This window comes from Alligator mississippiensis, chromosome 3 (assembly GCF_030867095.1).
Source record: "Alligator mississippiensis isolate rAllMis1 chromosome 3, rAllMis1, whole genome shotgun sequence".
NCBI lineage: Eukaryota > Metazoa > Chordata > Crocodylia > Alligatoridae > Alligator > Alligator mississippiensis.
In genome coordinates this window covers 16,339,354-16,364,889 of record NC_081826.1, presented here as the reverse complement: position 1 = coordinate 16,364,889, position 25,536 = coordinate 16,339,354, and the positions used below count along the sequence as shown (strand labels likewise).

The 25,536-nt window shown below is 39.8% G+C and overlaps 1 protein-coding gene across 3 annotated transcripts in view; it reads right to left on the bottom strand.

Annotated features, from left to right (window-relative positions):
* The window catches only part of ASAP1 (ArfGAP with SH3 domain, ankyrin repeat and PH domain 1), a 282,558-nt gene that overhangs the window by 10,774 nt on the left and 246,248 nt on the right, over positions 1–25,536 (bottom strand). For 2 of the 3 annotated variants that reach the window (XM_059723743.1, XM_059723746.1), the window contains 6 exons: positions 24,097–24,204; positions 21,455–21,683; positions 15,898–15,951; positions 11,196–11,357; positions 5,851–5,917; positions 3,396–3,454 (listed from right to left, as the gene is read on the bottom strand). In XM_059723743.1, the coding sequence (XP_059579726.1) occupies positions 3,396–3,454; positions 5,851–5,917; positions 11,196–11,357; positions 15,898–15,951; positions 21,455–21,683; positions 24,097–24,204 (679 nt within the window). The remainder of the gene's footprint in view (positions 1–3,395; positions 3,455–5,850; positions 5,918–11,195; positions 11,358–15,897; positions 15,952–21,454; positions 21,684–24,096; positions 24,205–25,536) is intronic. The other variant, XM_059723744.1, reaches the window with a different exon arrangement.

Below are 25,536 nucleotides of genomic sequence, written 5' to 3'. Positions count from 1 at the left end.
CTTTCATTCTGGGACAGTTCATCACAGAATCCATGGACCAAACACCCTCTCAATCTTCAGCTGGCCTCACGTCTGCAAATGTTGTTCCTACAAACTGCGAGTGCAGGAAGGGCTCCTCAGTCCAGTGGCACGCCATGATTTGTATCATACTGTATGCTACTGCTAGGATGTCATTCTTATGCACTCCAGCCTTTGTGGTTTACCAAACGCTCACTTGTATCTTGTCCTAGTGCCTAGGAGGCCTAGTCGTGGAACATGGTCCCTTCCCCCCCCCACACTGTAGAAACACAGAACAAGGGCAGGCCTCACCCCAAAATGTTTACCAACCAAGGCATAGTCAACAAGCTTGCGCACGTCTAACCCAAAGTGACTTTGAGGCACAAGGATGTAGATTTATGCTAGTTGAGGAACACATTTCATGAAAGACATACGTTAAGCCCCTACCACTATATGGCAGCTGTCAGAAGGCAGAGCCTGCAAATAATGTACAAGCAAAAGGCTGCAAGAGGAACAAGAACCAGTGCCAAGCCCAGCCAAAGGCATGTCACCAGGGGGTCCTGCAGAATGCGCCGTGGTCTGGAACGCTCCTAGGACAAGGCCTGTCCTGAAGGAGCATCTCTGAGTTAGACGTAGGGTGGGACATGCAGCTGAGGAGACAGCAACTACGTCCCAATCCCTGGGGCATCTGCCTCATCTTGGCTATGCTGCTGCTTTGGCCCAAGAATCCTTGGTTGCCTTGGACAGAAACAGCCCTTTGATGCTCAGGAAAGCTTCCAAGAAGTGCTCCAGGAGAACTGCTCCATCGTCTCTCTACGGTTCTGCCTGCAGCCTTATTTCTCCCCTCATGGTAGGGCACCCCCTTTCCATACCACTCGCTGGGTGCTTCAGCAGGAACCCCTGCTGAAAACAGTCAAGCAGTGTAGGGGCCTGGGCACTTTTTGGTAACGTAGCATTTGCTCTTGCTGTGTGTTGGCTACCCTTTGCTAGGAAAGCCAACCAGAAAAACAGGAACACAGGACTGGAAGAGTTCCCCTGAGCAATTGAGAGTGGCTGCCTGTACGGTTCAGTACCTGCCGAGGTGTAGCGGCTGTAAGGCCGCTTTATGGAAATGGCAGTCTCCCTAGCTTGCTCTGAGGGCCTTATAGCTAAGGGCAAGCAAAACTTGGGGGAATCTGAACCCCAAGCCTCCAGGCTTGAGCATCCTACTTGCAGGCCCACCAAAGGATTTGGAAACATCTGAAGCCCCAGATGGGGGTGGAGGATGTTTGCCGGTAGTAGGGCCACTTATGGTTCTGGACTGACTCACGGATTTGGAATTGATTTGGCCAATTTGGCTTGGAATAAAGACATTAAAAAATAATTTAATCAAAGACCCCCCAGAAATAGCCTCCAAAGGCTTTTTGTTGTTGTTGCCACAGCCCTAGCTGAAGTCCCTAGCAAACTTCTCCACATATAGGTACAGGCCTACCACTTAGTACCAGAGACAGCTTAATGACACGAGCCTGTTGGCACTTTGTCCAGAAACATCTTGAACTTTTCTTTCTTCTGGATTCTGCAGGCCCCATTTTAACTATTTCAGGATTGTTTGCACTTGTTATGTTGGCTGCATGAGAGTTACTTATTATGTCCATTTACTCTCTCAAATTTTAAACCACGTTACCTCTGTTTGATGCTATATAAAATCCAAAATGGATTCCAGGCCCAGTTTTGACCGGCAAAGTAACAGACAGTTATGTATGTGCATTGGCGTGCTCTCCCCTGTTCACAAAACCCACACTTACCCTTGAGGCTGGAGGCCTGAGCTCAGATGTGTCATTGAATTGTTCTGCTAGGGTCTGAATGCACCAGTGTGCTTTGCTTTTAGCATTTATGTCTGACTGCTCAAAAAAACCCATCAATCAGTTGACACGCATTGCACCACTCCCTTGCTAACCTAGGCACAAAGTTTCCCTCCAGCCTTATGCATGCTGCTCAGAGCGCAAAAGGTAACAACAACCAGAGAGAAGTTGCCTTGCTGAGGTGGAGCCTTGTCACGAGACATCCCCAGTGCCCTTCAATGCTCAAAGATGCACCCACCTGCCATCCTGCATGGTCTAGTCTCTTAAACCTCTCTCCTTGAAGCTGACCTATGTATGGCTTCATGGGGCAGGACAGGATAGGGTACACTGGGTTTTCTATGACTAATATAGGCATTTCAATGCTCCACATATCAGTGGTTGGGGAAAAACACCCCTGTTTGAAACTTCTGGAAGAGGTGGCAATGCGGCCTTAGGCTGGGAATGCTGGGTGCTTGAGAGCATGCAGCAAGCTCTGACGCTGTAACCGTTATCTGTGCAGGAGCCTATAGCCACAGAAATGCTGCAGCGGCAACACTGCACTTCTCCAGGGTAGCAGCCTGCACAGAGGAGGAATGCCGTGTTCCACTGCAGGTGTGTCTAGTGCAGTCTGCTGATGGTGCACGTGCACCCTTAGACACAACTGAAACATTTTATCCCCTGACCATTAGTTAAGATGTCAACTGCTGCTACTAACAGATTTAAATGTGCATTTAATTATCTTTGACTCCTTTTCTTCTATCTTATGTTTTTGCTTTTATTTTCTTCTGGGGACAAATGAAGGAGGAAAGAGAGCAAGGGAGAAGCAGCTACCACCATCTTTCCATCTTGAGTTTGGATGCCACACTCTCCTCTCCTTTTAACAATTTTTCTCCCATGTCCCAAATCTCTTGATTCATGTACTGCTACAGATTCCTTCCACCTACTCCCAACCCTTTAAAAAAGGCTAGATTAATTTAATAACCATCATCATTATTTGGAGTCATTCAAGATGTTAATAGCAAACAAGTCTTGTAATTCAAAAGCACACACGCTGGAGACGCTTTCCTCCGTAGGCAGCATACACCACCGATTTTATTACTGGGTGATCTTTTTTAGTGTTGATAAAGTCAGGGAACGTAATCAGTTCAGTTCAAAGGTGAATGCCAAAGTTATTTAGGTCATGTCTGTACTGTTTCCCCGCTACCCCCAGGACTTGGACTAAGAAAATACCTCAGATTCCAGGTTGCACCGGTATAGAGGGTCAGGAATCTCTCTGTGGATCCTGAGGCATAAGTCTGAACTTTGCTCCATGGTTATGTTAAAAGGCCCTCAACTAGTCCACCCAAATGGGTACCTGATCGTTTGGGCTGGGGAGTAAAAGACAGCTAATGCGATGCGAGTCACATTACTCCCTGGTATGCCATCCCACTGCAGAACCTGGTGTATACAAAACGTTAGTCCTATGTGCTGCTGTTAGTTCAAGGGGCTGAAGCAATGGGCTGATTCACTTTTCCAGTCTTTTGGATGTCAACAATTATGCGAACGCTTAAAAATAAGTAACTAAAAATAACCTCTTACCTTTCTGAGGTAGTTTAGGAAGAACTCTTGGTCCAAGTGCAGTCTTTGCAGTTCCAGTGCTAATCAAGAGATATGAACTGTCAGAACTTAAAGTGATGGCATGTTGCTAATTATACCAATCTACTGTTCAGAAAAATCCGGTAAGTAAGTTACAGTAAGACTTCATGCTTAACCAATACACACTACGCTCCCCCTGGAACAGGGACATGCTCTTCATCATAACCAGTCTTGCACTGAAGTGACCCAAAGAACCTTGTCTGCCTATGTCCTTTAGACCAACACAGCTACATCCTTTAAACACTGTAGTTTTAACAATAACTATACTTTTCTCCTTTCCAAAAGCATAGTAAGTATCAGTACGCTACTCTTTTATATAACTGCAGAATTACCCCAAACTTTATTCAGGTCATATTTACTCTGATTTACCAGAATCACGTTTGTAGTGTTTAATACTGGTAACTCCACGGGCAAAACTACACTTTGGAATGGTACAGCAATGACTTCCATGCCAAATGAAGTCGACTATTCTAGTAAAAGCAGAGTTTTGTTGATACAATTGTGTCTAAACCAGCATTTCTGGCAGGTAGCTACCTTGGTCAGGGACCACAACTTTTCCCAACCCTAAGTGACCAATATCATGCACGTAGAAGTACTGATCCAGCCTAAATAAAAAAAGACAAATTTCCAGAATGTACCTGTTTTAAATGGGTAAATGTGAATAAAACAGTACATACCAAAAAGTAGTACTATGCATTCATAATATGTCACAGGTCACAAAAGAAAGATGAGCAGAAACATTGTTTCTTCAAATTTTAATGACCTGATGAAGAACGTGCTGCATTTGAAAGCTTGTCTATTCCAACCATACTACTGGTCTAATAAAAGATAGCATCCTAAGAAACCCTTGCCTCTTGCAAAATTTTTGGACTATCATGACTACAACATCACTATTAAGTTTTAAGTCCTCTTAGGGCTAAAATGTATACCGATGCTGTAAACATTGCTTATTCAGAGGCATAATTCAAGGATAAAAATGTGCTGTAAGAGCATAATCCAAGGATAAAAACATGTTGTAAAAGATAATCTCAACATGTGGTGTGAAACTTCCCAAAATATACACTATAAGACAATGGTGAGGGTATATCTGATGGACTGTCATGGTTCTGTAAAAGGGTGAATGCTCATTTTATGGAACATTCTGCAAAAGTAGAGTAAGTCTCTTCCATTTTTAATAGCAAAGGCACCACTGAATATATTAACAGATTAGGGAATTTAGCTACTGCATGTCTGTGAGCAGATACTGTTAAAAATTGGAAACGCTCCACTCCAGACACAAGCACAATAGTTGACCCTGTTTGTTCAGACTACTGAACTTGTAAAAGCATTTGGCTCATTAACTCTGTTTATTCCTACCAAACTACCATTTGGCCCAGGACCAACCAAACCCTGCCAAGAAAGGAAAATTACTGATCTGTTATTCTGCTTTTCTGAAGTTATCATTCTAATAGGATTTTCACTTCAGGGTTTTAGCTCCTTTACACAATACTGACAAACAAAAAACCCTGGAGAAAAAAAATCATTTAAAAATATATCAAATCAATGAGGATGTGGGCAGCTGAGTGGCAATCCTGTCAGGATATCTAAGCAGGATTCAGTCAATTTTCTGTTGCAAAATTTTCTTTGCCTTAAAGCACTGGAATTTGCAATGTTAATAATGCTTTATAGTTAATTATGTCAGTTCCTGGGTCTGTCTTAAAGAAACATCAAATGTGTTGTTATATATCCACACATTTGCAACAAACACCGGCCCACCCACCATAAAGCAGAAGTCAGCATTTGAAACGGCCTTTCAGAGCCACAGCACGTCTAACCCTTCAGCTAACACAGTAACTACACTGGCTCGCGGTGACAGTAGTCTACTATCCCTTCTGTTACAGAAGGTGAAGGGGGAAGATACTAAACTGGCAGGAACAGTCAGCCTTGAAGACAGCATATCCACGCACACTTATCCCTGGCAGGCTGAGAAACAATGCAGGCAAAATGGATGTGACTCAAGTCGGCTGTGTTACAGAAATAGGCTCCACCTCAAATGAGTGATCTGTAACCTTTTGATACTCTATGGTAGGGGCATGAAGCATTGCTTAGTAAAAGTGATCAAATATGCAGTAGTTTAAATGTCAGAAGATGCGAGTGTACAGTTCCCGGTTGCCTGGATCAGAGCCTAGTGCAACAACATTCCTGTGTTCCATTTTGATGCAAGAGCAGTATTTGCTGCTACTGTTTCATCTCTACCATACAGCATTTCATGATTGTAGGAAATCTGTTTAGAAAATGTATAGACAAGGGCTAGTCAGGTTCTGTTTTGGTAAATGATGATTCATGATTCACATGTCAGCGACACGTGGATGGATTTTCAAGCCCATCGTTAACAAACACAAACAGTTAAAAATCTTACCTTGACTGCTGAGACATCCCCTCAAACTTGTTTGCAGTCTTAGTCGAAGATGGGCCCAAATCATTACCTAAGGGGCAAAAATGATTAGGTTATTTTCATTTTTAGTAGAGATAAAAAACCTTAACACATAAAGAGAAGGTATCGTTACATAAACCAGAGGTGGCCAACTTGCAGGACACATATTACAGGTGGCATGGGCAGTTTCCATGTGTGGCACATGGCAGACTGGGGAGTGGAAAGACAGGGCAGAGACAGATAGTGCAGAAAGCAGAGCAGCAGAGGAGGCAGGGAGCAGAAGGCAGAGAAGCAGATGGGGCAGGGGAAGGGGATCAGTGACACTCAGGCAAAGTGCAAGGTTAATTTGTGGCATGCATGCCTAACAGGCTGGCCTACACTGATATAAACCAAAATCTGCAGCTTTCCAAATACACCTACTATTAGCTTGTTTATGCATACATTAAAGAGAAATGTTCGTTCATAGTTTCATACATTTTAAGATTAGCGGGGACTGTATGATTATCTAGGATGGCCTCCTGTGTAACATATACCTGAACAACAGTTGCTGGTAGTGGGAAAAAGGCCAGTCTCATACAGTCAGCATTGCAGGGCATTTCCTTTGAATGCAAAGTTAATTTTCGCAGAAACTGGAAAACATTCTATATAAAACTCTCCCCTTAACAAGTTCATGGGAAAGCACTACAGTGAAATGAAGAAAAAAATCAACTTCATCCTTTAGAAAGTACATAGTCTTTTAAACCCATTATAAATTAGCTCTTACTTAGAAAATCCTGATTCTGTAGGGGTAGGTATATATTCAAGAGTAGTCTATATAGTAAGTACCCCAGAATACTTTTTCCAAAAAAAGAGAGAGACAAGGATGTCTCTTTTAGTGGACCAACTGCATTGTTACCTCTTGAATATTTCCTGGACCATCATGGCTATAGCATTAGCCCAACTCTTCCAAATAACTCCCTGTGTGAATGTTCTTATTCCAGATTCAGAGTGCCTTATTCCAATTATCTTAATCTATTTTGGAAAGTAGGGCACTAATCAGAACTTGCTATTCCTTTTTAAATATATATTCCATTTTAATCTGAATTAACTTCCCTATGTAGAAAAAACCCAGGTTTTACTGAACTCTGCCAGAAGGCAGTGAAAGCCAAAAATGAAGTCAGCACATCTGAGACCTCCTAACAGAGCACTTCCCCTCCATTAATCATAAGCATCATGAAGACTTGTGCAGCTGCAGTTAAGAGTGCCTTCTATATTTGGGAGCCCTTATCACATTCAAATCCTCTTTCTGTAACACCATTTCTGACAAGCCTTAAATTTGACAATAAAAGAATTAGACTAATGTGACTAGATCCCATGGTGCAAAAAAAACCCTGTTAAATTAATTCTACAGAGGCTGAATTTACTAACCTGACAACTAATGATACACGCTAAGTAGTAATATGCTTCCTACACAAAGAAACTGAGATTAATATTTCCATTCCTAGCAAATGGAAGATCAATAAAAGGATAGCAGCAAAAATTTTATTAAAATTTAATTTCTCTGCTCAATAATAGCTATGCCAACATGGAGACTAAAAAGTTAGTGACAGTGCATGGATAGAGCATCAAGATTAGAAGAAAAAACAACACATATTTAGCAACGTGGATGGGGCATTGGTCCCATTCAGCATTGGTCTAAACTGTTTCTAATGAAGTCAGTGCTAAAAGTCCTATTAACCTCAAAGCCAGCAGTTTGGCTCCGCTCAGCCCTCGGATACATTCTACCATTCACAAAAATGCAACTTGGGGTACAGTATCCCAGCAAGGGGTGGGCAATGAAGGATTTCAGAACATCCCAAGTGAAGAGCCCTTTTTTATGCTGAGAGCTGTTGAAAGGCAACCTGTTCAACTTATAGTAGTAGAGAGAATGGTCTTTGCTCAAGGAATCATCTACACTCAGAACTCAAGTACAGAATGCAAGTCCTTCAGTAATACCTGATTCAAAGAATTTCACGAGTTTCATTATTTTAACTATATTTCAGAACAAGACCAGTGCCAAGACTGTATACATTTTTTTCCAGTAGGATCCAATAGCTAATGTAACAAAGGTCTCCTAGTAATGGCAGAAAGGTCCAACTTAAATCTCGGTAACAATTTTGGAGTATTTTGAAGTACTTATTTGGTCAGATGTAAAGCAAAAATTGGTCTTCTTGAAACCTTAACAGGTAAGATGCAATTTAAGCACCAAAGCAGCTAGCAAAAAAGCCTATTGAAGATGCCAAGATGGGAACTAGCTTTGAAAGATTGTTATCAGACAGCAATCCTAAACCATGAATGCAAATGCCATCTCTTGTAATTAAAACCCTTCTCCAAGTGAAAATTTAATTTCCCATTTAACAGACCTTAAAATCCCAAAAGACTTCCAAACTTTGTGGCACATTTTCAAGGGTACTGACTGCACTGCAGAGTACAGATACCTAGGCTAGCTTGAGCTGAGCCACAGGAGCCTGCAGAATAAATTAGTCTGCACTCATCTCTGCAATGCTGTGGCCAGAATGCTTATTGTACCTAACTAAGCTAACTCTGGACCACACTGCTATCTGCTGTGTAGATATTTCATAGATTTATTTTAAAGGCTCTCAGTCTGATTTACTAGTGATTCTACAGTTGTGAGCAGCACCACTGCTACTACTAGCACTTTTCATTGTATTTTAGCCTCTCTCATTTTACAACTAATGTTATCCTGGCTTTAAAAGACTGGGGAAATTCTTTTGGTCAAAATTCAGGGAGAAGGAATTCATTTAGGTTATGATTTGTAAAAATATTCTTAATTTAGAACTGGCCATACATGTTTTAAGGTAGATAACAGAGTCTGTTTGAAACCCCACATCACGAACAGCATATACAGCATACTTGTAAGTACAAACATACACACTTTAGTATGTCCCAACAAGCCTGAATTCAGGGTTCTGTCTCTCCTATACAAAAGCTGTTTCTATTACTAACACCAGAGGCAATGCACATCACTAACTATTTTAAATTGTGCTGTTATCGAAGGAGGGAGAAAGTTTTTCAGCTCAAATTAAAAAGCACTTAAAGGCAGCAGTATCTACTGGGTAAGATACAGAACCAACACAGGGCTCTTTCTATGTTTGTTGCTCTGCTACAGATTCACAGCTCATTTTGGGTAAGTCTATAACCTTTGTCCCTCACTTATTCCAACTATAAGATTGAAATACTTTGAATTAAAACATATGTATGTAAAAGTTTGACGTGCATGGATGAAAAAAGTAGATGTCAAGAACAAATGCTAAGCATTCATCTTCAATTCATTTATTTTTAAAGACTCATCCAAACGATATTCAAACATTTGGTTTCTTTTAAATAAAACATTCCCAAATCTGAACTCATTGATTGCACTGTTGCTCTTTTTTAAAACCAGAGAGGATAGCCAAAGGTTGGGGCCAGAGGCAATTGCTGTTAGTAAGAAAACTGTTGATGGTATCATGGTGCAATCTTGCTTATTTAGAAGAAGGAATGTGCAAAGTCCCATTTTCCTGTGTGCAGGAAGGCTAGAACGGCACATCATCTTTTTCTTCAGAGGTTTAAGCTTTTCAGTCAGCACAGCACGAAAACCCTGAGATTTTCCTCAGATCCACACTATTCTTGCACCCCCGACACTGAGGCACGATGACCCAGATAATGGATTCTCTTTCCCCCTTCTGGCCTTGTCAAAAACACAGAGCAGAGCAAATCAGAAACGCCCGCCAGCAGGAGCAGCTGCAGGGGTAGCCATAGCAGGGTTTTTTAATTTGAGTTTGTTCTTTGCCCTGTGGTGACCACCTGTTTGCTTCAAACTTTTCCCAGTCTTCCTCTCAGCTTCCCTCTATACAAACCCCTCTTCTCCCCTGCCTGCTTCCCTCAACTGTCTAATTAAGGCTACCACCAAAATATGGCACTGAATAACATCTGCTAACATAATGCTCTTCACTCACCTCGTGCATTATACTTCTCCATACCCCATGTCTACCTTGTCACCATTGTCAGGTTTTGGTGGCAGAGACCACACACTACTGTTTGTATGCAGCACGTCACGCAATGGGACCTCATTCTTGGTTGACCATTAGGCACTGTTATAATATACATACATAATAACTACAGTTTAAACTGAAGATGCTGATTCAAGCCTATAACACTGTCTATGGTTTTCAGAAGGGGCCCTAGAATTGGGAATTCACTTCTCACTTTATTTCCAAATGGTCCAAAACAGTTGTGCATACTGCAAGCCTCTCTCACTTGCTATGTTTTCAGGAGCAGGCCATGCAGAATATAACGAACAGGTATATATTATTTTCTTGCTTAGAAGAGGACTACTGTTTTCATTGAAACTTTTTTTTTCCTCTCTCTCTCGTGCTGACACCTGGTCTGAATCTCAAATACAGATGATGGAGGCACACACACAAACAGGTCTAAAACTAGCCTAGTCCTAAATGTTTTCAAATTGGTCAGCTAATGTATAGCGTTTTTAGGTTCTCAGGAGACTTATATCAGGACATCTATAGGACAGTTGTGGGATTTTAGTAGAAGAAGCTGACCTACTAAACAATTTTTGGATTTAAACCTGCAATGTAAAAGGACCCAAGGAAGCCCTGCCCGCTGGAACGGATACATACTGGCATCACACAGTCCCTAGAGTCATTGTTTTTGGAAAACTGAATTTGGCAGATGAAAAATTGGGGACGTCTATAATATTCACTTGGAAATGCCCAAGACAAATACTTTGCTCTGGGCATATTTGCAGCAGTATCAAATGCTTACTGCTCATAACATTTTGCTTTGAACCACTTCCTCTCATATTTACTAAGGCTAAAGGAGAACACAGTGTTCTGGGACTGGTGGAAATAAAGCAGGAGCATTTCTTCAGAAAGCATTTGCCTTTAAGAAAAAAAATTCTCAAAAAAGGGTCAGTTATGACAAACCTGGATTTACAGCGACCAAGAGCATTTTGACTGGGTTAGCCAGTACTCGCTATGAGAGAACATGCCTATCTGAACAGGAATGTAATAACTGTTTCTATAAAGTTTTGATTAACAACGTGTCCTGTTGTACAAAAACATTGGGAGTTTGCGCCTTCTTACTGGCCGAAGGTTATAAACGGTGCACGGTTTTGGATTGGTACAGAGAACATCAAGACAGTCTGGTGACATCGTAAAAGATGGAATTGTTCATTTATCAGAACTGCCACTAAATCGTAGCAACATTAGAAAGACAACAATGACAAAGACAAATCAAAGACATATCAGCTACATTCAGGTTTCTTTTTTAAATTCCCTTTGCATTTTAAAACTCACCCCAAGGAACTGGGCCCTTATTCTGGGGTCCATGAGGTAGTGGGCTTGGTGGGTCAGAGAGGGTTCTTTTGTGTCCAGGGGGTGGGGGAGGTGGTCTCTTCTTGGAAAGAGTGGAGCTGCCACTAGAGGTTTGAGTGTTTAGAGGGAGTGTTGAAGGTGGACCTGAAAAATTAAAAAAAAAAAAAGAAAAGAAAAAAAAAAGCTTCTTACGAATACAGGATGTGTAACACCAAACAGCACCGAGGAATTCACAGTCACACCACAGTAAAGTGCAGCAAAGGGCTGGAAACAAAAATAAGCCATGCCAAAACACTATGGGATTAATGACATACTCATCACATTTTTAGCCATTTTAATTGTGGGATCATAGACAAAAAAAATGACACACACATATGAAGGTACATTTTAAAATAAATTAATCACTGCAGGCTTTTAAAATTTTAGGCATTGTTAAAAAACATACATTTTTTAAAACTTAAAACTAAGGAGTGGTTTAAGATCAACCAGAAGTAGGTTTAAGAATCACTATTTATACACAACAGAAAGAAATGACATAACTTTTCAGTATATTGTTAGTACTCTAACTATGGAGCATCATATAATAGCTAATGTAATTAAGTCTTCTCATTTTTAATAACATTTTGGAAACCTTCCTTGAATGCTGAAAAATAGGATCCCAACCTACACTCATTTTCTGTAGTGAATATCTTTTTGGTGGATTAAACATACCGAAACATTCACATTTACAGGGCATAATGAAGTGTTAAACCTAGTAATGATAAAACAGGCATACTCCCATCTCTGTTTAGAATGGCTCCAGATAATCTTTGGCAGCTAATCAAACAATGTATTTTTGGCCACTAGCCTACAATGAATACTGCATGGGCAGATATTTTTTGCAGGACTTGGGACACACAGGATGCATCCAGATGTTCAGGCCCAGGTGATTTGCAGCACCACAAACTGTATGCCTGCAATGTTAAAATGTGCCCATACAGCATGGGAGCTAAATTTGCTAGCGGGAGGTCCCAGTAACATAAAAAAAAAAATGCTGCGAAGAAAAAGCAGTGCAACACATGTGCATAGTGTGTGACAGAACATATGGAGGAATAGCCATCCGGAGCAGCACTCTGGCTGCCAGCCAGGCTCCGTGCTCCTGGATCGGCACCTCTGCTGCACCAGGATGCCATGTAGTATTGCTGTGGCCAGCGCAGGTGTTGGCCCTTAGCTCCCCTACTTCTACCTGGGACAATTTGCTATGCATCAAAACACAAATGCAGGTGCAAGCTAGGTAGCACAAAACAGCAGCACAAATTTGTGCCATTGCTACTTGTGCCCCTGCAAGCACACAGCCCTGCACGTGGAGATGTGCCCACAGAGACTTCCACGTGGCACTTACTGGAAGATCTGGCCTTGAAGTTAGAGAATCCCTGTGAATATCGTTCCACCTCTTCTGAACCTGCCCACATTTTGAACGTAAATTCTGAGCCTACAATACTGCACAGAGAGTTTAAATAATGTGGCATCTTGTTTAAGAGCTAAGTATAGTCATCAGTGATCCCTGCAACATGACATGCACACAAAAGTAGTGCTGCTTCCTCACTTCCCAGGAAACATTATATATCAGTGCGCTAACAAGACTGAAAATTACCAAGACTATGTTACGTTTACATACACAGACTATAACAGGGGATGTCTACTGGGGTACACGTACCCCTGGGGGTATTTTGAAAGGTCGCAGGGGGTACATGGCGATGGGGGGGGAGGGACGGAGCGCCGCCACCCCATGCCACTGCCTCACAGGAGCAGGGCCAGGGTGAGGCAAGAGCAGGGCCACACAGATGCCGCTCTGTCACTCGCCACCCCCTGCTCCACATCTGGCTGCTCGCCAGCCCCCCCCGGGGGTACACTTATTAAAAAAGGTTGAAAACCCCTTCACTATAAGATGTGTATCTATATTTGTAAAGGTATTTAAAGTAATGCAAGCCAAACCAAGGCAATATTAATCTATCTATGTATCTTTTTTCTTGGCAAACACCAGTCTCCCAGAAAATGCATTTTCATTTATCTTAAAACTAGCTGTGAACTTGACAAACGCTTTCAAGGTAAAAAATAAAATTGCACGACTAGACTCAAAGCTAAAGGTGCTGAGAGACCTACATTCAAATCTACTCTCTGGCTGGTTCAGGCCAGAGATTTAACCAGCCTCCCATTTCTCAGATATGTGCCTCAACTATCAGCCTATAGGGTAATCCAAGTGAAGCCTTTCTTAATTGGTCCTCTTGGAACCTCTTCCACGTTGTATAAAACGTAGAACTCTTTGAACAAACAAGGGAGAATGACTATCCTGGTTAATTAGGACACTCATGAGGGTGTAGCTCAGTTCCTACTTGAGCCACTGCTGAAATATTGATTCAAAGTGGAACAAGAGAGATTCTTCTAACGCTTCCAGCCCAGAATATCCTATAATCTCGTGACCGGGGCTCTTCTTTTGGGTGGTGGTGATGTGGGATCAAATCTCCTCAAACAGAGGAAGGAATTGAATATCAGAGTGGTCTAACTTTTGAGCAACTGGGTTGAAGAGGGGAAATAGCAGCACTACTCCAAGCTGTTTTGTGAATACATGCCTTTCCTTTTCCTTTACATACCTAAAAAGCACCTCAGTCTAAATATTTTTGTTTCACATTGAACAAAATTATATTTTTCAATTTTATTTTCTCAAGTGATTTTAAATTGGGTTTCACCCATTTTTTTGCCAATTCATTAACCCTCTCACCCCAAATCAAATATTCTCAAAGCTATAGATCAGATTAAACTGAATTAAATTCAGATTATATAACATAATTTTTGCAACAGATTCTTCTTCTGTAACCTTACTTTTAATTCATAACATTCATTAATTTGGCAGTGCCCTCTCAGATACTAGTGCAAGTTAAGTTTATTTGATCACATTTTACCTTTTTTCCTTCTTTAGTTTTCAAAATGACATGGAAGTAACCAAAGTGCATTTAAGTAACAATTTAAAAAAAAAAGGATTCTCCCACCAAAACTGAAGACCCTTTTGGCACCCTGACCCTTGGTTTTTGTGGATTTTGTGGACCTGTACCATAAAGAAGCCCTTCACTTTGTCTGAATGGATGTATGCTAAAGCTAAAGGTTAGAAGCACTAATTAAGAACAACTCAATATATAAACCAGAAGGACTTCAATATTCATTGTGCTCCTGCTCACACTAATATAAAAGCTACAGGTAAGAAATGTATTTGTTTGGTATGCTAGGGTAAAAGAAAAGTGCTAATAGTCTGAAACCTCCACTGCAGAGATGCTTACGTGCTATAACAACGGCAAACAACGGATGATCTAACGATTTCACCCTACCACCACCTAGCGGTTGCCTCATGGAAGTGCAGTCCATCTATATCAGTAATTAGAAATTTCTTTTCAAACAAATTAAAAACAGACAAAGTCCTCAAAAATTGGGACAATGCTCTGCATTGCCATTGCAAAATGGCATTGTGTGAACAAAGCTTCAGAACTAAACTGAGCAAGATCTTTTTTGTCAGCACTGCACAATTAAAACATTAGGAAGAATCATACTAAGACACACATTTTAAATATCCCATGATATTAATGTGTCTATAGACTCCACAGGAAGTTTTAAAAACATTTAACACTTTACAGCTTTCAAATATTCATGCGATAATACCTGAACTCCATGTAAAACAGCAGCGACAGCAAACCTAAACCCTGCTTCCATTACATGGATTTCAAATCACTTGTTAAGCCTGTCAATGTATTTGTAAGGTAAGTAATAGTCTACCCATTGTATAGAGGGTAAACAGGCTCACAGACCCAGGAGTCCTTGTAAATACTCTCCTGCCTTAATTACTGAACAGCATATCTTCTCTTTAAATCAGTGAAGCACATTTACAGGAAAACAATGGCCAGAGGGCAAGCCTTCAAACATATTCAGAGCTATAATTGGTCTCCAAACAGCAGAAAAGCAAACGGGTGATAGAATACGGAGATCTATGATCCCGTGTTCAGTGCTGATGCAAATATTGGAATCTACGCTGTAGCTATCGACTCTCGGTGTTACATAATTACAAGAGTTCAAACAGAAAACCTTTAATTGGGTAAAGGCCTTATTGCACAGTAATTTTGGGTAGCTCCTGGAGCTTTTAACCCCTGTGCTGTTCACATATTAACACCTTAAAGTAGTTTTAAGCACTCATGAGGTTCAAAATTATGCCACTCCAGGGCAGGATTCTCTCTGACCCACACTACTCAGCTCCTGTTACATTATGGTGTGCCCCCCCACCCCCTATAGATGTGCTGTCCAACCTGAAGTCCCCCCGTATCCCAGGATCTCTCAGACTGCTCCAAACTCCAAGCTAGCACTAACACCAATAAACATTTGTGCTGCTCATAGCATAGGGTGTAACAAGGCCTTAAGATGCTCAAACATTTTTTTAGGCTTAAAAGTATTCATCTGCCTCAGATACACAGCAATTAAAACATTGTGTGGCTAGTTAAAGAACCGCAAAAGGTCTGCGATTAACAGTGCACTGTACTTTCATTTTTGTGAAGTTAGTACAGGTTCTATTAAGTTGTGTACTAGTACAACATGCAAAGCTGTTACCATTCAAGAAAGTGTGTTTTTTATAGTGGGAAAACCTAAGGTACATTTTTTTTTTTTTTACCACTGAATGAGAGAAATGGTAGAACCAATATTCCAGCTAATGGTAGGACCGGTACTGCAAAGGAAAGTAAGTTTGTGTTAAAAATAATACTTTCATAACATACTGCTTATTTTTAAAATTTATGAGAAACATAAAATTGTTGACTGGTAAGGTTAGAAGCTTCATTCATTTAAGACCTTATCTCTTATTTGTCTCAATTTTATCTCCAGCATTAGAGAACCAGAGATCACAAACACCCTACTTAGAAGAAGAATTATTTAAAGCCTCAGCATTGTGCTGCACATTAACATTAGCTATAACTGTATTTATAAGTGTCACCACTTAAATATTCCATGTAAAATGTGAGTCAAGATGTAGAATTAACACTGATATTTTGAATTTGTTCACATGCATGAATATGTGAGAATACATGTTTGCAATTAGGTTTCTCTTCCCATTACGATATTGGAAAATATGCTGTTTGGGTGAAATAGCTTGTTTTACTTAACCAAAACCACAAGATATAAAAAACACAACACTATCACGTATGGTCAGAATATATATATTTTTTTATCGTTATATGCACAAGTCAAGAAAAAAGTCATACTGCATTCAGGTCATATAGAATCTGATGACCTTGAAAGCTGGACAACTACTTGAAGGAATGAATAAGAATTTTTGCTAGAAGCTAAATGCTTATCAGTTGAAAGTAGCATATTCAGGTCTTCCTTCACTTCTTATTAGTCGATTCCAGGGCAATTATCAGGCACCAGACTGATGCGCGTGCAAATAAGGCAGGTGTGATTTGTAGAACGTATCAGATAAAATATTTCCAGTAGACCTAAGTGTCAATGCCATTGTACAAGACTGAGGTGACAGTGTCTGCAACTCAGTGCATAATTCTGGTCACCCAATTCAAACTGACACAGGAGCTAAGAAGACCTCCTAAAATAAAGGAGAATCCAGCACATGACAGCAAACAAAGAGCTTGGTTGGTCAGAACAGCAAAACAGAGGCGACCTCCCCTCTTACGGAGGTAAACACCATGGAAAACAGCTCTACAAGCTAAAAAAACCCCAAGAATAAATAAGTCTAAACTGGCTGGAAATTCCCTTAATCAGGACATCAGGATTACTCCAGGGCTACTCCTCCCAAAGCAGTAGTGGAGACAAGAGACTAAGTAGTTTTAAGACTGAGTTTGTCTATGAAAGGAAGGGGCTTCTGAAATTAAAGCTGTAAAATTTGCACTACAGATGGATATGCCCTGTTCTGTTTCACGCTTGGCACTGAAACAAATTCAGAAAGTTAAAATCAAACTGGATTCCAAATGGCCAAGTCTAAACGAGTTTCTGATGGGAACAGGCAGAACGATGTTGGTTATTTTCATTATCACCCCAACTTGGGAACCTGCCTCAGATTTGCCCCCAAACTTTTACAGAATTAAAAGACCCAGGTGCAACACTTCCCTGAGCATAACATTTCTAATGTACACTTGCACAAGGTTTAATTAAGCTCAGTGAAACAGATGCATTGTGCCGTATTATTACTTCAGAGTAATGGCTGTTAAAACTGGCAAACGTCACAAAACCTGGTTTACGTACAAAGTCAGAAGGGAGGCTTGAAGACTTGTGCAAAAAAAATTAAATAACTAAATAAAGTTGGTTGAATTTCAAATGGTTACAAACTGGCATTTACATGAGATGCTTACTGCGGAGCTGCCAAATGAGTTGTGCAGTAAAACGTCACCTCCGCAGCCCCCTGCCAGCCCAGGCTGCTCTGACTAAGCTCCATGTGCTATGCACAAATAAACTCCAGAGGATTATGCTTTGGAGGTTTTTGCTCCCAGGCACACATTCAAACAGTGCATCTGGGAACAAAAAAACTCCAGAGCTGTAAGCTCCAGAGTTTATTCATGCACATTAAATGCACGTGTAGACACATCCATTGTGGGTTTCTCAAGACAGCAAAACCAGGAGAATTTTAAACCTCTTTAGCCAAACTCGCCTAAAAAACTGCATGGACAAACTTATTCAGGTTAAACCAGATTTATTTTGGTTCAGCTTATGCTGAATAAGTAGTTGCTTTTAGCTGAAATAAAATAAACCAAATCTTGAAAAAAAAAAAGAAATAAAAAGGAAACAAATTTAAGGCAATTGATACAACTTTCTTATGAAGACAAGGACAGTAAACATGCCCTTCTTCCTAAATGAAATGCACGGGGAGGAGTTTTAAGATTTTAAGACTTATTACGGGAAAGGCTACCCAACTAAAGACTGAAGCTTACCTCAGACATGAAGAAACTTTTCAGTAACTTGCAATGCACACACAGAAACTCACAGATTGTATAATATTTATACATACAATTTTAAAATGAACCAAATTAATTTTTAGACACCAAATGCACTAAAAACTATGGGCAAAAGTGGTGTTCAGTACATAAATGATTTTTAACTTACCTTCCTTCCCCCATACAAGGTTCAGACTTGATGGCTTCCATTCCACTGTGACATCTCAGCAAACACCATGGAACCTTGCTACCAGGGAACTTCACTGGCGAATGAAGCCAGCTTACAGAGGGCTAAAGGGAGGTGTTTTCATTTAAGTACATCGCATGCTTTGAAAAAAGATTTATTAAATTTTATATCCCAAAGGATACAAAACAATATTAAGAGACTCCTCAAAAACTAAGCCACTTGCTAAAAAATAGAACCCAAAGCCTAACCGCCCCCTATAGACTGGCTCCATGCTCTAGCAGGGTCCCATGGTAGCTGTTGGGGCCTCACAACAGAGCAGGAGCTGATACAATTGGAATTAAGGGGGAGGGGAGGGATAAGTTCAAAGTCATTTATGGGCTGAATGCTTCTCGTACTCATCCTTATATGGGGCACTCAGGACATTAACATACATTAACATATTTCCATGTCTAGCATGGAAAACAAAAATCTCACTTTCCTTTCAAATAAGCCTATACAGTAATTAAATGGCTATGGTCTGGGATGGCCAAGCTAGAGGATCTGAAGTGACCACATGAATTCTTTCTAAAGAAAGAAAAAATCTCATGACAAGTCAGTCTCCATGCCTGGGTCTCTTACTAGTGTGAGAGGGAAGGGGACCAAGGTTTAATTTTGTTAAGAAGGTTTCAACAGATAAATTTAAAAAACAAAAATCAAATGAGGTACACGACAGATTGCAATATGTTCATAATTGCTTCTGAGGTGATTCTTGAACACTGGAAAGTAGCTGTGCTGTTAGATTAGCCCTTATTCTACTACCGATTTGATAGTGTCCAAATGATTTTCATAATCAAAAACCCAAAAGGATAGTTTGAAATTGGTAACATTCTTTACAATCCAATTTAAACATATATTGATGGACAAGGCCATGGAAACAGACTCAGTACAGTGCACCTGACGTCACCAGAGAGGAAGTCTGGTGTCATTAGCAGATTTATACGGCTTGGACAATTTTGAAGCAAAGAGGCTTTATCCTTTACCCTGTCCAGTTTCTCAATATGACATTTCCTATTGTCTAAGAGAGTTTGCATGTCACAGTTTTTCAGCAGAAAAATGCATTCACACTCCATGGCACAATAATGTACTCTTTTAAATAATTTAGTGTTTGTTTTTTGTTTGGCTTCTGGCTCCTAACAAACTACCTTATGATAGGACCTAAAGGAAAACTCCCCGTTCCACGTGGCCCTATGGTTCTGCTCCTTTGCTCATCTGAGCCATGATTAATGAAGGCATCTAAGCATGGATATAAAATAAAATGAGACTTCAAGCACATTTTCTAAACAAGTAAAATTTCCTAAATCAGCCTTAGGTCTATCATGAAAACTAAAATTCAAAACAAAGACACTATTTTCTTTATTAGCCACTGAGTTCTGCCAGTGTACTGAATTGTACATAGAAATATGACACAAGCTCTTTATCATTAAGGAAAACAGCCTGAAGATTCAGATCCTAACACTGTGAGTCTTATTATGCCAAGAGGAAGGTCAACATGCATATTTATTCCCAATATGAATGAGCCCCCAAGTGAAACCGACGCAGAAACCCAAATTCTCACAAATGAGCAAATATAAAAAATTGGACAGATAAACAAAGATGTGGAGTCAGTCAACTGGCAACATTTCTATATTAAAACCACAACTCAGGAAACTCTCTAGTCACCAATACATGACTAATGCTGCTGGTGGAACACTGTTTCCCAAGCATGGCATCTGAATCATGTAATTGCTGTTCTCTGAAATTAACAGAGTGTATTTCATCCATGTATGCTGTGCATTTTAATGAGAACCTTTCTTCATTACTTTTGAGAACTGAAACTAATATAAAAACCAGGGAAATGAAATGTAAAATTATGTAATAAAATTAACATCAGGGGTCTGTAATTCATCTGGGCAAATTCATTCATGGTTGAAAGTTTGTATTTTGCTCTTAGCCATGGAGTACATTTTCTCCCTCATTTACAAGCGCAGTTTAAAAACAAAGTTTGGCTGTTCAGAAATTATGGGAAAGAAAAAAAAGTGAAAAAGTGTGGGGGTTTCATAAGCTTTAAGACTAGCTTTACATTAATAAAAGACAGCTAAATATTTTTACTCCACAGATTATTCATATTCCCCCAACCAAGTTACAGGTGTTATATAAATAACTGGACAGATTAATAAATCATTGTTACCAACTAATGTAAAACATCAAATCTGAAAACTCTTCAGAATTAAGTCCTCTCTTCCTTTTGAAACAATATTACAAACGTTAATAAAAAAGGCAACAAGTATCTTATGGCTTTAAGTTACTTGCAGATGGTGAACATTACGCAATGTTAGCACAAACTCACAGTTCTTCATGGACAAATTCTATAAAGATAAATGGTTGTCCTCCTTAGTGAAGGCCTAAAACCCTCAGGCTCAGAAAAGTTACATATGCGCTGGAACGCTGGATGTGTGATGAATGGCTTGAGTCCTTCCTTCCAACCTTCTTCCATCTCACTAACTTCCAGCAGTTCTACATAGGAAGGTCCTGACATGTTATAAGGGAGGGGGTGTTAGCACCAACAGGCAGTCCTCCAGCAATTTGGAAGTTCTCCCCATCCAATGTCTCCAGGCACAAAGGGGACTCTCGGGCTTCCACTACTGATTTTCTGTCTTCTCTGTCTGAAGCTGCACAAAACAGCAACTTGAAGTACTTTCAACTAGTTACCAAAATGTTGAGGGACTCAGATTTGGAATTTTGGCTTGGCTTCAAGTCTAGGATCGCCTTACTGAAATAACCAAGAAACTCAGGATAACCTGGGCAGAATTACTGCTAAGTGGAATAAATCAGCCATTTTCATTTTAGCCAAGAGTATTTTGGTTTCTATTTGTTATGATCACAAGGGTGTGAAAAATTAGAGTCTATTGTAAAGGTCTTTATTTCAGCACTGCAAAATTCATGTTTTCCAGATGCAGACTATATCAAACTAAAATTCAGAGAGGAGGAGGAACACACAAAATCTTTAAGGGCTACCACATGTTTAGTTAGGTATGACAACAGAAAAATCATTTCGATTTCTATTTAAATGTGTGAAACAGACGTACCTTTGACAGCATTTCTAGGAGGGAGAGGAGGAGCATCTGCTGTTGGAGAGGTTGGTGAATCGGTGCTTGTAGAGACAAAAATCTGATTGGTAAAGGCTCCGTAGGAGAGTCTTTGTTTGTCTCTAGGAGTACCAAATCCAGGCAGAGACATTTTGTCTTGTGGAGAAAGACTGGAAGAGTGACAAAAGCTCTGGGGCCTTGGAGAACGTTCTTTTTTTATAGGACTAGGCTGTGGGGAAAAAAAGCAAAAAAATATGTTGTAACATGGATTCAATAGAAAGCTCTTATATATTCATCAAACATGTTATAGAGTCTGGATAGTCTCCCATTATTTACATTAGTCTAAGTGTAAAATAGACTGCATATATAGCAAACTAAATAGTTAACATAACTAAAAAGTTTATGTAAGAATGCAAATAGATATTAATATAGTGTCTTTGCTTATTGGTTTGACAATTTAGGTTAAAGCCCCTAAAGTGTCTTCATTCTTGAAACTCCCACTCCTCTGAAACCAAGAGATTAATAACTATGGCATTAACAAGTGACAACCCACTAGAGTACTGGGTTTTAAAACAAATAACATACATGTAACAATATATATTAAGTTACTCATCTCGATATTTTTTTACTAAAGTATTATTTAGATGATAATAGTAAGCCTTCAGTTTAAATGACCTATTAAGTCTAAACAAGTCAAGGGCAGAACTCCTATTAACATTAGTGGGACCAGATTTTAATTTAAGTGTTATAAATGATGCTCTCACAGGCTACTGAGGTATATAAATAAGTTTCCAGGCAAAGCTGTTTGGCATGTTTCCTGCTCTGGCAGTTGACAGGGTTTCCCCTGCCCAATATTGACCAGTCTTCTGCTCTGAAGTACTTACATGGTCCCCCTTACCAGTAGTAATGGACAATTCCTAAGTTTTTTAATAGTCATCAGCAGCCTTTTAAGACTGTGGGCCAGTCTGATCCAGATCATGTCAGAGATAGATTTGAGGGAGGACACGTGTTAGGACCTAGCCTCCACCACTGCTTTTCCCAGTGCAGACCAAAGGAAAGTACCCACAGCCAGCGCTGCTCCCCGGGCTGGCACAGAAAAATCGCACACAGCTGGCACTAGAGCAGTAGGGGCTAACTGGTGCCAACGCCCCATGTCTGCAGGCTAGATCAAATGGCACCACAGGCCAGATCCAGGCCCTGGCTGTAAGCTGCTGACTGCTGCTTTAATATATTTCCTTTCACAACATGCATATGTAGGTAAGTTGTATCCCCATTTTATAACTGGGGAACTGACAGCATGGAGTCCTTGCCCAAGTTCACAAAGGAAGTCCATTGCAGAGCAGGAAACTGAACCCAGCCCTCCCTAACACCCTAATCATTAGACTGTACCTCCTTCCTCCAGCCTGAGGATTTGTTCTCTGTCTATTCTTTCCTTTTACCCTCATGAAAACACCTAGGATTATTTCTGCAATAGCTAACCTTTGTTAAGTACATTTTCTGTAAGTCCTTAAGACAAAAAGGTACTATGAATTGTTTTGGCTAAACATTACTGATTTCAATTTAGAGGAAAACACGGGGGCAAAAGACAGCAACTGTATTGATCGATTTCATTTCCTTCTTAAAGCTAAACTTTTAAAACCGAAATTAAAAATACCCAGACTGACCAACTTTATTGTGTACAATAACTTTATGCTAAAGACAGGCACAGTTCTTTGGGTAGATGTGGTATCTTTTATTAGACCAACTGAGTAGTTGGCAAAAAGTTCTTAGCAAGCTTTCGGGTGCAATCACCCTTCTTTGGGCATAGGGAGTCTCTGCTGGTCTCAGACTCCAAGGAGTGGGAGAAGCTAAAAGTGTGGTAGGTTGTCAGTGAAAATGTAAATAGGTAAAGATAAGCTAGACCAGGAGAAAACACTACAGTGGTAATAATGCAAGGTAAAAAAAGAGTGTTTTTGTCCTGTTTTCTTCCCCCTCCTTCCCCTGCTTTACCATTTGTTTCTCTAATTTCTACCTTTTTATATTTTCACTGACATCCTGTCACACTCTTAGCTTCTCTCATTCCTGCTTCTCTGATCTCCAACTATTCCCTTTTTTACAACAACCTCTTTTCCACCTTGTATTTTATCTCTGTTGTCTCCTTCTGACCTTTTCTTCCCCTCCTGCTCTCTTCCCCTCTCCCTTCCCTGTTTTTCCTGTTGTCTTGTTTATCTCTACCTATTTACATTTTCACTGACCTCTTACCACACTTTTAGCTTTTCTCATTCCTTGGCGTTTCCGTCAGGCAGAGGGAGTCTCTGCTGGTCTAAGGGTGACAGAGCCCGAAAGCTTGCCAAGAACTTTTTTCCAACTACTCGGTTGGTCTAATAAAAGATATCACATCTACCCAAAGAACCTCGCCTGCCTATGTCCTTAGACCAACACGGCTACAACCAAAGACCCTTTATACTAAAGATACATTCTACGTACTCTTTTAGTATTCGTGAATACCTACTTCAGTTAAAGAACTATATATCCCCATTATTTGAAAATGTTTAAATGGAAACTAGGTCTTAAACATTACATTTCTTCTTACATTTCCACAAATAAGCAAATCCTCACAACTCCCAGGAAACCCATTTCAAGCATTCAAAATTCATTTTTACCTTGTCATCTAAATCATCATCACTTTCATCAATTTCTTCCTGTCGAAGGTTCCACTCATATTCTACATGTACATGTGGATTTAGCTTTCCTGACTTGGCTTGGGAAAGCTGAAAAGCAAAAGCAAAACAGCTTTTATTCAAATAACTATTTTTTTAAAATTTGTTTTTCAATCTCTGGTTCTCATTTCTGAAGCCCTCCTTAAGGAAATATATTTCAAAGCTTGACCAAAGGATATGAAGACACTGTACTGGGGCATCAAACAAACATTGGTTTGTTTTCTTTAAGTTTTTCTCCTATAGTCAGAATAAAAAAAACTCCAAGAAAAGAAAAAAAGGTTTCTTTAAACCTTAAAGTTGTCATATTTGGCTTAAAAATGCTTATATTTTAACACAATAGAAATAGCAACAGAAATTCATAGCAGCTGTACAGAAGCGCACATCAGGGGATTTCTTTTCAAAAGCCACAAAATTTGCCCTTTTTGCTCAGCTTTCATGCTGAGTTATTGTAAAAAGCTATCTTTGGCATTTTGTGTAGTACCTACTGAAGAATGGGAAGAAAAACAGGATCTGATAAACTTAGTACATAGTACATAAATAACAAGTATATCTTGCTAGTTATCATTTTTCCACAATAGCCAGTATGGGAGTACACAGTAGCTGGTACAATGCAACTGTTATGTGTGCATGAGCCTATATAGAACTAAACTGCTACATCTTCGACCATGCATGAAGCAGGACCTTGAACTGTACATCACCAAACTATGTCAGCAATAATGTCAATGTTTCTCGAGCACGGTAGAGCAGTTAACACATCTGAATTAGTTCATCTGAAATTAAACTAATACTTTGGCATTATCCACATCATCACAAATACTTTGGCATCATAGTTTTCTATTCCTGTTATAGTTTACATGGGCATAAACAGTGCTGACATTTCCTCTTTGTTGTAAGCACAATCTCATTCTGTAATTCTTTAAACAATGGCAAACTTTTCTCTTCCAAACGAAAAAAAACAAAACCAAAAACTAAGAAATATGTGAAGTGTCTTATTGTTAATTCATGTGTACAAAAGTAATTTGATGATGGTTAGTTAGATCCGTGATTTAATGGGGTTACAGCATGAAAAACTTCTTATAATCAACTTTCCCATATTATACTGCTCAGGTTTTGATAATGGATATTTTTATTATGAAACAGAACTAGAGCATATGCAAACAGCCAGTCACACCTAACACTGTTGCACAGCAAATTTTCTTTTAGTGGGCACTTTACCTGCAATGCTGAAAAAGGTCCTAGCTGAAACAAAAATGGTATTAATATTAACTAAGTGGTTTGTAATGGAAACATGACTTTTCAACCAGAATGACTCATTTGCTTATGATCCCAAGAAAGCAAGTTATTAACCAGATAAAAATGCACCTGAAGTATTACAAACTAAAG